General features: G+C 43.6%; 1 protein-coding gene across 2 annotated transcripts in view; it reads left to right on the forward strand.

Moving 5' to 3' along the window:
- FRZB (frizzled related protein) overlaps positions 1-12,045 on the forward strand; it is a 181,048-nt gene that overhangs the window by 10,976 nt on the left and 158,027 nt on the right. For both annotated transcript variants that reach the window (XM_083714175.1, XM_083714174.1), the window contains exons 2-5: positions 950-997; positions 9,271-9,336; positions 10,675-10,879; positions 11,716-11,779. In XM_083714175.1, coding sequence (XP_083570301.1) covers positions 950-997; positions 9,271-9,336; positions 10,675-10,879; positions 11,716-11,779 — 383 coding nt within the window. The remainder of the gene's footprint in view (positions 1-949; positions 998-9,270; positions 9,337-10,674; positions 10,880-11,715; positions 11,780-12,045) is intronic.

Raw genomic sequence — 12,045 nt, forward strand, 5'->3', positions numbered from 1 at the left:
ACCAACAGACAGTGCAAAAAAATCTTTATTTGATTAACTGGTGTGCAATTTTAATCGTAAATGAACATTTCAACAAATAGGGTAGCAAAGTTTGTTTTTTAGTCTATTTTGGTTCTGATGTACTGTTGTCATAGGGAAGGAAACTGAAAATATCAAGAATGGTCCTTTCTTCTAGCAATGAGAGGAAACCTTTGACTAATTGTGCTGCACACGGCAACTTAGACTTCAGGATCTCAAAGAAGACGCTTGTATTTTTGTGATATGCAGATATATTTAAACTTACTTGATGGGGTGATTTACCATTTAAATGAAAGTTGATTAATGAACATGTTTTAGCTGGCTTATAGCCCTAGGGTGGTTGGTTTTGAATACTGTTTTGTGATTTTTTTGTCGCTGGTGTTGAGAGCCAAAGCTCACCTGTGTAAATTCCGAAATAAACAGGCCCTGGTCACCTGCTTCTAAAAAGGAGTAGATAGACTGCTGGAACTGACCTTACCTACATACATAAGCATTTCTCCATGTGTGTGGTGGGAGATAGAGGGCATGCTCACCACTGCCATAAGTCATGGATACGTGTTTAAAAACAAATAGGTTTGCTTCAGCTTTTTAACACCTCATCTTTTTCTTGCTTCTGTTAAAAAGAATGGCTCTGATCCAGCTCTGCACACAAGCTAGGCTGCCCAGTTGTCAATAGCAGCACCCAAAAGTGCTCTGAGTGTGCAGCCAACTCCATTGGCCACCAGGAGACCTGGGATCATATGCTTGGTCCCTGATTTTAAGCCATTGTCTACATATAGGGAGCCCCCTCCATCCCCCCCACATTAATATAGTCTTCGTTATTTTCTAATATTTAGTGTATTAAAATTTTAGCATTTTGATGTGGCTGTGTTGACATAATCCAATATTAAAAATACTAACATTTCTTTACATATTTAACAATTCATGCCAGATTTCCCTATGGAGTCTAATAATGGCAACTGTAGAGGCGCCGGCAATGGTGAGTACATTTTATCTAATCATTTCTTCTTTTTCTTATAAAATCATAGAATGGTAGAGTTGGGAGCCAGTGTGGTGTAGTGGTTAAGAGCAGTGGACTCGTAATCTGGGGAACCGGGTTCGTGTCTCCGCTCCTCCACATGCAGCTGCTGGGTGACCTTGGGCTAGTCACACTTCTTTGAAGTCTCTCAGCCCCACTCACCTCACCGAGTGTTAGTTGTGGGGGAGGAGGGAAAGGAGATTGTTAGCCACTTTGAGACTCCTTAAAGGGAGTGAAAGGCGGGATATCAAGTCCAAACTCCTCCTCCTCCTCCTTGGAAGGGGTCGCAAGGGTCCAACCCCCTGCAATGCAGGAATCTTTCACCCAATGTGGCACTCAAACCCACCACCCTGAGATTAAGGGGTCTCATGCTCGACCAATTGAGCTATCTGTCTTGAGAGCAGATCTTAACAATACAGTGACGCAATAGCGTCTTGATGTGTCACGACAGTGACATGTTAATGCCATGATGTGTCGTGATCATGTCATGACAGCAACATGATGGCTGGAGGGGTGGGGATGGTCCTTTGATTGTTTCTGCCCACAGAGCCAGACAGGCAACAAGAAAGATATCTGGAGATTTAAGAAAACAGCAAAACCTTAGAGGCGCTGAATGCAAGCGAACTCTATCCTTCATGTGTCAAAGAGCCAGGGCATTAATGAAATGCAGCTGCTGAATGGAGGTTTATGGGTAGTTCTTGCTTTATCAGGGTCCTGCAAATCTACTGTCCACACGGCTAATCTCCATGTTTCTCCCGACACAAAATCCCTTTCCCCATCAACTTGAGAGCACTCTTGGGGAGTGAGGGTTATTTGTACAGATGTGCAGAAGGACACCTTCCACTTCTGTTCAGTGTAATGTGTGAAAAAGCCTCAATGTGAGGTTGAAATGTGGGAGGGCAGACATGGGTGGTGTCTACAAATCATGGCTCTCTGTTCAGTTGAGCCTACATGTGTGCTGTGATACTTTCCCTGGGTGGGACAGTGGAAGTGCTTGATACTGAGTCCAGCTTAATCAGTATCTTCTACACCTCTGGAGGCTTGGAGGGCAATAGATGGCAGAGGACTTGCATGGATACAAGCAGGCCCCATGGCAATTGATGCACAGATAGTTATTTCTTGCCTGGGATGATGAGCTGGTCCATTATTCCTCACAGAAGTTATGCCTGTGCATCGTTTGCAGATGAAAGCCCTGTGGGACCTCTTAGAGGACCATGGAAGCCCCCTCACCTTGCAGGCCAAGGTGGAGGTCGAATGCAAGTATGAGTTAAAGTTGGGTTCTGCTCAAATTTGGGCTAGGGGTTGCCTTATTAGGATTGCTTAGCATTCAAATACGTACAGTATCCTTTACTGAAATGGCATCAGGACTCCCTTGAAAGTTGTATTTTATGCTATGTGCCTTGCCCCGTCTAAGAGTAAAATTATACAAATTGCTTTCTGTGATGGAAGTGATGTAAAGAAACTTTTAAAACCTTGTAGTTGAAGTGTTTTTCCTGAGGTTCATTTTTTAGAAATTAGGTTCTTTCTTGGACAAAGCTGGGTTTTAGCCTGCCTGTGGATCTATTGTAAAGGAGAGTAGTGATAGTATCCAGTATGGGATTCCCTAAAGCTAATCTCCATCGGGCTTTACAGCAAGTTCATCTTGAAATATCAGTGTCTCAAGTTTTTGAAGCCATTCTCTCTCCAGCACCTACCAGAGCTCACCCTCAATTTCCCTGCCAGTAAATCCTCCTCTTATCTTCCTTGTTCCATCATGCCTGAGTGGCTGTGGGCCAAAGCCCCTTCCTCAAACCAGGATATTTCTACTGTACTGATTGTATAAAAAACATACAACATTGGAAAATATAGAAACAACAAGGAGAAGTAGGACTGAGATGTGGAGATCTAGACCATGGGGAGCATCAAAAAATCAATAATTATAATTTGGACTATAATTTGGTCTTTTTTATTTTAGCTTTTTAATTTAAATTGGAGTATTATGTTTGGATATATTAATTGGATGTTTTTTTATGGGAAAATCAATAAAAATGATTAAAAAACAACAACAACCACATTTTATAAAGGTTTTATAAAGTTGGTGGTCCTGTGGCCTTTTGGGGCTGCAACTCAAGCGCTGTGTTTATTCAGTAGTGTGTGACAGAATGCCCCTCTGCAAAGTGGACGGCCACCTTCCTTTTTGCTCCCGCTATTTCATTGCTTCTTTTTTTGCCTAGCTTACTTTTCTGCCAGCCTGCCCCTTTTTGCAGTGATTTTGGACAAGGTATCCCCCCACATCAAGAGCACTGCAGGGAGAAATGTATAAATTTGTCTTTTACTTAGTTTAGTGGCAGTGCAAAATGCTTCCAGTTCAATCCCTGGCACCTCCAGGTAAATGGATCATAGAATCACAGAACTGTAGAATTGGAAGGGACCCCAAGGGCCATCTAGTCCAACCCCCTCCAATGAAGGAATCACTGGCCTGGATTCAGCATTGTCTTATCACCAGCAAAAGGGCCATTGTGCTAGCATAAGGGTATGAATGGGACACGGGTGGCGCTGTGGGTTAAACCACTGAGCCTAGGACTTGTCGATCAGAAGGCTGGCGGTTCGAATCCCCACGACAGGGTGAGCTCCCGTTGCTTGGTCCCTGCTCCTGCCAACCTAGCAGTTCGAAAGCACGTCAAAGTGCAAATAGATAAATAGGTACTGGTCCAGTGGGAAGGTAAACGGCGTTTCCGTGTATACTGCTCTGGTTCACTGTGCTGCTCTGAGTCATGCTGGCCACATGACCTGGAAGCTGTACGCCGGCTCCCTCGGCCAATAAAGTGAGATGAGCGCCACAACCCCAGAGTCGATCACGACTGGACCTAATGGTCAGGGGTCCCTTTACCGAAGGGTAAGAATAATGGTTGTGCAGTGTGAAATCTGATGCAACCGTTGCACTAGAAGCAGTGGCGTAGCGTGGGGGTGCAGGGGGGACTGGCCGCACCGGGCGCAACATCTGGGGGGGGCGCCCTCGCACTCGCAGCTCTCTGCCCCTACCTGGCTCACTCACTCTCTCTCACTGCAGTGCTGGCTGTGCGAATCCGATCCGAGCTGCCGGGTTGCCGCCCACTGTGGAGGGGGGGTGCCAGGCGTGCGGTGCGGGTTAGGGGGTGCAAATCCACGGTTTAGGGGGCGCAAATTACTTGCCTTGTCCCGGGTGCTGACAACCCATGCTACGCCACTGACTAGAAGAAGCTTGTTGTGCAACAGGAAGTACTAGTATTACAGTAATCTATTGCACACTGGCCATGAATGCCATGCTAGTTTCCTGCCCTTCTTTTGCACAATAGAACACAATTAAAAAACCGCATTAAAAAAAACACATGGTAAAGTCTTGGCTTGTTTAATTCCTTGTTCATTTGCAGTTGTGGGGCGCGTTACTGCACGACTTCCCCTTGTCGTGAAGTTGTGAAGTAACACATCCTGCACCTGCAAATAAACAAGGAATCAAACAAGCCAAGACTTTATCATGTGTGGTTTTTTTAATGCAGTTTTGAATTGTGCTCTGTAGTGAATACTGCATTTAACTTCCACACAAGCTCAGCTAGTGCCCTGCTCACGTACTTTTACTTAGTGTGACATTGAATGCCTTGGCAGGGCTGGCAAGGGTCTCTGCCGGAGTCATACAACTGTTAATAGTATACAGTAGTGGACCGTCAAGATGGGGGAAGCAGTTCATTTATTGTTTGTGTTACTTTCTTATATGCTCACCCACAAATCAGTACAGTGGTACCTCAAGTTACATACGCTTCAGGTTACAGACTCCGCTAACCCAGAAATAGTGCTTCAGGTTAAGAACTTTGCTTCAGGATGAGAACAGAAATCGTGCTCCGGCAGTGCGGTGGCAATAGCTAAAGTGGTGAACAGTTTCAGGTTAAGAACGGACCTCTGGAACGAATTATGTACTTAACCCGAGGTACCACTGTACTGTCCTGTTCCTATGTTAATCTGTCAATTTAAAAAATCTGCATACAAATTCAAAAACATATTTCTAATGCATCTTCTCTCAAACTGTGAAGTATATTTCAATGCTTTTTTAAAAAAATCTGAGAACTGTATTCAGAACAATCGGGTAGGGCAAATTCTGGTGGAGAATCAAGTTCTGACCCACACATTAGCAAGGGGCCAGTTTGTATAGGAACTTAAATTCCTCAAGCAACACTCATGGTCAGCACAGTCGTACCTTGGAAGTCGAACGGAATCTGTTCCGGGAGTCAGTTTGACTTCTAAAACATTCGAAAATCAAATCACGGCTTCTGATTGGCTGCAGAAAGCTCCTGCAGCCAATCAGAAGCCTCGCAACCCGTCAGATGTCCGGGTTCCAAAAGAACGTTTGCAAATTGGAACAATCACTTCCGGGTCTGCGGCGTTCGGGAGCCAAAACGTTCGAGTACCAAGGCATTCGGGATCCAAGGTACGACTCTATTGGGTTAGAGAGATCAATAGCCTGACAGCTTATTTTTATCTGGTTTGGAAGTGAAACGGATTTGTAAAAATGTTACATGGGGAAAAAAAGAAACGAGGCATTACACTTCTGTAAAACAAGAAAATCCTAAATAAAATATTTAAAATAAAAATAAAGACACTTGAGGTTAGGGTCAAAGGATGCTGCAACCTTTTACCGAATCAGACCACTGGTCCACCCAGCTCATTATCATCTGCACCAGGAACAGGAAACCTGTGGCCCTCCAGTTGTTATTGCACGGCAACTCCCATCATCCTTGACATTGAACTATGCTGGCGGAGGCTGATAGGCATCGGAATCCAACAATATCTGGATGACCACAGGTTCCCCAGAACTGAAATTCGCCTGCCATGCAGGGTTTTCATAAGGCACAGATGCGGTACCTGGTGTCCTCCAGACGTTCTTGGGACTCCAGCTCCCATCAGCCCCAGACAGCATGGCCAGTGGTGAGGAAGGATGGGAGTTGTAGTCCAACCACATCTTGAAGGCCCCAGATTCCCCATCCTGGGGATATAAGAATTAACAATAAGAAAAATGTATGTGAAGCACTTTGAGCTATTCTAAGAAGTGGTGTAGGAACACAAGAGTATTATTACTTCTGCGTTTTAAGCACTGCCCTCCAGTGAGGATTAAAGAAAAAAACCCTGGGCTGAGCATTTCAAAAGAAAGTTGGAGGTTCTCTTTGGTGTGTTATTTTCGCTGGTGAATAATGTCTCTGTGCAAAATCTAATCAAGTCAAGTCTCATCCCTGGCAACGTCAGCTGGCAAAACCTTATGTATAAATATTACCCCTCTTCCTTTGGCTAGGAACTGACATTTTTGTCTGTTTCATAAGCCTTTCTTTTTTTTTAAAAAAAAGTTGCTTAAAAGATTCTCCAGATTTCTGTTTTTTAAAAATAGTATTTTAGATGGGTGTAAATACTTCCATCGCCCGAGTTTTATGCAGCCATTATACTCTTAGGAGTATTTATAGTGATCTTTTCCATTCCTGCTCTGCCACTCAGAGGTCCCCTGCTCTCTCACGTGACTCCACCCATCATTCCTTGCTGTACCTTACGCCTAGAGACACCCCCCCCCGTCCCATGCACCCCCATGATGGGGCCTAGCCCCAAACCCATCTTTTCAGTGAAGTTTGGGGTTGACCTTTCAGCTGGTGGTTAAATGGAAGGGCAGTCACAAAGGGTGGAATGCAGCTGCCCCCATGCCTCTTTCGATTTGAGATACAAATTTTTGAAGATTTATGTGAAAAACACAGTGGGCATTCTTATCCTCTCACTCGTTACAATATTCCCTGGTACTCGCTTCCAGTTGGCCATTCTCCCCTCGCCACATTCCTGCAAATGTATGTGTGTTTGTTGTGCTTGCTTTTCACATTTTTAAAAATGCATGTATTTCCCACCTTTTCTGAGGCCCTTTGCTTCCTCTCTTCTTCCTTACATTGACCCATTGCCCCCATTTTCTGCCTTAACACATAGCCCAACTCCTCCTGCCTCTTGGGGACGTCTCCCTCCCTCAGCAATCCTGCTTGCTCCATAGTTTATTCTTTCTTTTCTGCTAGACTTGCTCCTGGCTCCAGCCTTCAGCCACTCTCTACCTCCTCAGGGTTCTTCCTCTTCCCTGCTATTTTCTGGTATAGACCACCAGTTGGCTGACCGGCGGAGAGTTGCCTGCTGGGCAGCCTTACCAGCAACCATTTGATAGTTGAAAGTGAAAATTTCTAAGCAGCTAGAGGGAGGCTTTTGGTCCGATGGCTGCCTATGTTACAGAGCCAATCAATCCTTGGTTTCACTTTTCTCCACCGTTGGTATTTGGTCGGAGTCAGTGGCAGACTTTGGGCTTTCAGATTTCAGCGGTGCCCTGTGCGATGCCAAAATTTGGTGCCCCCTGCCCCTCGCCTTCCATTCTACATCATTGTTTTGGCACCCCAGCAATGGCCTCTTGGCTCAGCCTCCAATACAGGCGAACTGTTCACACTCTTCTAAATCTGCTAATTCAGTTTGGGGGTGGGGGTGGGAGTAGATATTGGGTGATCACCAGTGTACGTTTTCCCTCTCTGCTTGTTACCTTCCCCTAAGCTAGGATTTATAGAACTGTAGAGTTACTCCAACTCCCTGAAATGCAGGAATATTTATTTATTTGTTATTTGTTTATTATTAAGTTTACATACTGCCCTATACTGGTTCACAGGTATAAAATCACAGTATAAAAAACACAAAATACACAAAAAACCCAATAGCCCCTTGCAAATGATAAAACAGAATTTGAAACACACACATGCAATATTTGTAATAAAACATGTAAAAATAAGCACCCACCAGGTATCGCCAAAGAGTAGATTAAAAGATCAATTTAACTGTCTTTCAAATCAAAACATTTTAGCCATCTCCCCCAATTGTAACCATTCATAGAAGCTCTTTGATCTATTAATATGCAGCTGTCCCATAAGGGAATCGAACTTGCAACCTTGGCATCATCAGCACCACACTCTAACCAACAGCTATCCAACCCCTTTCTTGTGCCAGTGGTGGGCAGGGCCTGAGGCAAATGTAGGCCCAGAAACCAATGTGCCCCATTCCTTTGTAGCAGGCTATGTCAACCCCTCTCATTCCTCCATCCAGGAAAACAAGAAGCATTATCAGAATTCAAGAACACCCTCCGGCCAGGCAAAAAGCCCCAAAGGATGTGTGTGTTTAGCAGGGGCAGTGAGGAATGTGGCCTGGGGGTTGGGTAGCCCAGAGGGCCAGCTACAAAGAGTCTTCATACCTGTATCCTAACCTGCCAGCTGTTTGATGACACCCCTCTTCCCTACACTGGCCAAGTGCTCCAGAAATAAAAGGTGGGGCAGATACAAGGCACCTGTAGCGTTATGTAGATTGGTGCCTGGATTTTTCAACTTTCAAATTCCCAAAATGACAGGTGCTAAAAAGTTATAGCATGACCTGGGAATTCAAAATATATTTTGGTTAAATTAACATAATTTAGTGAAATGTGTGTAAAATCGAAAAATTGCATAGCAATCATTAAGAACGATTGTCAACCATTTGCAGGTATATTTATATACTCATATTATGTTTACTAATTATTATGTAGGAAGCAGGAGGAGTTGTCTTGGTGTTTTGGTTTAAATATTTACTTTTGTTTAATCCTGTATTTTATTTTGTGAGATCTTTTGATGAAGGGTGTTATATATACATAATAAAATATATACATAATAAAATAAATAAACCATTATCGTTTAGCATTACCTGACATTTCCAGAAGGTAAAATTGAGATTCTGTGGTTTTCCAGTTTATGTGTACTTTCATCAAGCATAGACTTACCAAGCTAAATGTTGTCCAGTCACAAAAATAATAGCAGATTCCAGTTCCTCACACCCAAAAACATATTTTTAAGACTCCCCAGTGAACAAAATTTGCAAAAATTAAGTTTCACTCTCTAAAATGACATGCCCCAGCCTGCTTTGGTTTTTATTAACTTCAGGCTCAGGAATAAATTGGTTTTTTGTTTGTACTTTTTTTTTTGCGGGGGGGATACTGAACCTTTAATAGTTTTCTCGAAGAGGGAATGTTAGCTGTTGTTGCTGGCACTCACACAATCCAACAGGGCCTGGGCTTCCACTACAAATGACTTGCTACCATTTCAGCATATATGAATAAGTTCTGGAAAGATTGAATAGTGCTGCTTACAGCTTTTGAGTGTTTATTTCCTCTGATGCAAGGAATTTCTGTTGTGTTTCTCCCCCAGAGCGCTGCAAATGCAAGCCAATAAAAGCAACCCAGAAGACTTATCTTCGGAACAATTACAACTACGGTAAGCACAGCAGCCTTCAGCTACCTTTGAAGTAGGGCAGAAGGTTCAGTGGAAGCAGGAAACGGTTGATAGAAGCGGTTTCCTTGGCATTTGCCCTTGCCACTCCACACCCTCACGAGGCAAGTGATCTCAGCCAGAGCTGCTGGGGAAAATGAATTAATTTTAAGTGCCTGTCAAATGGCTCCTCTTCCCCACACCCTTCCATTTCCATGCATAGAATAGAACAGGGGTAGGCAAACTAAGGCCCGGGGGGCCAGATGTGGCCCAATCGCCTTCTCAATCTGGCCCACGGATGGTCCAGGAATCAGCTTGTTTTTACTTGAGTAGAATGTGTCCTGCCTGGTGTTTTTACATGTTTTTACATGAGTAGAATGTGTGCTTTTATTTAAAATGCATCTCTGGATTATTTGTGGGGCATAGGAATTTGTTCATTTCCCCCCCAAAATATAGTCCGGCCCGCCACGTGGTCTGAGGGACAGTGGACTGGCCCTCTGCTAAAAAGGTTTGCTAATGCTTGGAATAGAATGTGAAGATTAGATTATTGTTTTAACTAGTAGATTCTTTCTTTCTTTCTTTCTTTCTTTCTTTCTTTCTTTCTCTCTCTCTCTCTCTCTCTCTCTCTCTCTCTCTCTCTCTCTCTCATTATATCATACCTTTCTTCTCCAAGCAGCTTAAGGTGGCAAATGTGGTTCTCCAAGCACAACAACTGGCGAAAGCAAGCATGGAAGAGAGTGGTTAGAACATTGCCACATGTTCTCGTTGCAACGAGGGGTTGGTTTTTCCACAGGTAGCACTGGGTTTATGGCATGCATGTCCTGCTGAAACACCAGAAGCTCCACTTGTATTGCCAATCCACCAGCTTTTGGAGACATTCCCTCGATCTCTCAACCTCTTTTTTTAATGGTGTTTTCATTTTAATGAGGCTGATTTATTGTGTGTTTTGATTATGGGTGTTTATCCATTTCAGCATTTCAATTGGTTTGTTTGATAGTGTAACTACGGATGGTTATATTTTGTGTAACCGGTTGTTGTTTTTTAGACTTCATAAAAGTATACAAAGTAGAAGCTGCCATAGAAGCCAATTTGGACATGAAGAAGTATATAGACAAACAAACAAGCCGCTGTGTTGCAGCCCCCCCCCCCCCCCCGTGGAATAATAATTAGCACGATAACAAAATAAATAGCACCATAACATGACAATAAGACTTCCATTTAAAACAAACAAGCAGACACGATATTGGGCTCAGGAGGAGAAGCATATAAATATTCAAAAAGCTTTAGGCTGATGCAGCTCTGGCTGCCGTAAACTTAACCCCTCTTTCTGTTATTTTTCTCCAGTCATTCGAGCTAAAGTGAAGGAGGTGAAGACCAAATGTCACGATGTCACTGCAGTAGTGGAAGTGAAGGAGATACTAAAATCTTCCTTGGTGAACATTCCTAGGGACACTGTAAACCTGTACACAAACTCTGGCTGCCTCTGCCCACCTCTCAGTGCTAATGAAGAATACATCATCATGGGTTACGAAGATGAAGAGCGCTCGAGGTAACTGTTCTTTCTCCCCCGCTTCCTATGGGGGGGCCTTCCTGAAGAGGGATGCTACATCGGTTTGTACCACTACATAAAAGGTCCCATTGCACATTGGGAAGTAGCCTTCCAAAGGTCTTTTAAGTACGCTGAACAAGGCCTCATCTGAAGATGTATCAGTAATCAGGTCCACACCGCGCAAGGCTTTAAAGTGTGGAAATGAAAGTAACATAAGTACCTTCCCCTCAGCGAGTAATGGAGCTGCCAGAAAACATTTCTAGGGATGTAGTGGTATGGGGTAAGGGTGGAGAAGAAGAGTTTGAAGAAGAAGAAGAGTTTGGATTTGATAACCCGCTTTATCACTACATTAAGGAGTCTCAAAGCAGCTAACAATCTCCTTTCCCTTCCTCCCCCACAACAAACACTCTGTGAGGTGAGTGAGGCTGAGAGACTTCAGAGAAGTGTGACTAGCCCAAGGTCACCCAGCAGCTGCATGTGGAGGAGCGGGGAATCGAACCCGGTTCACCAGATTATGAGTCTACCGCTCTTAACCACTACACCAGAAGTTGAGTGGTAGTCCATAGTTGGCCACAACTGCTATCATTCCTTACCATTGGTCATGCTGGCAGGGATAGATGGGAAGGCATCATATTGGTGACCTCTGTCTTCATAGGTTGCTTTTCCCCCTTCTTGAACATGAAGCATTCCCTTTGTCCCTAAATATATTCATTATGCTTGTGTGTGTGTATCACATCACATCACGTCACGTCACATCATCATATCATATCATATCATATCATACCATATCATATATTACGATGCATTGTTAACATTGTTTTCCTGTAAATGTGTAGGTTGCTCTTGGTAGAAGGCTCCATAGCTGAGAAATGGAAGGATCGACTTGGTAAAAAAGTCAAGGTAAGACAAAGTTTCATGACTTGTTTGATCATGTTTGACCTAAGCTTGCAGAGGGATCCAGCCTTTGGCATCACTCATCAACACACGGGGAAGACTTCCAGAGCAAATGAAGTTCTCCTTCTCAGTGATCCCAAATTTCATACCATACTCTTTATTCTGAAAAGTATAAATGAGCATGTAAACATGCCAAAGATTGCTGTAAAGAGATTCCACCCCCAAATATATTAATATTTATTCATGTGCCATAAAACGAAATATGACTTAAG

Source organism: Podarcis gaigeae (genome assembly GCF_964106915.1).
Source record: "Podarcis gaigeae genome assembly, chromosome: 1".
NCBI lineage: Eukaryota > Metazoa > Chordata > Lepidosauria > Squamata > Lacertidae > Podarcis > Podarcis gaigeae.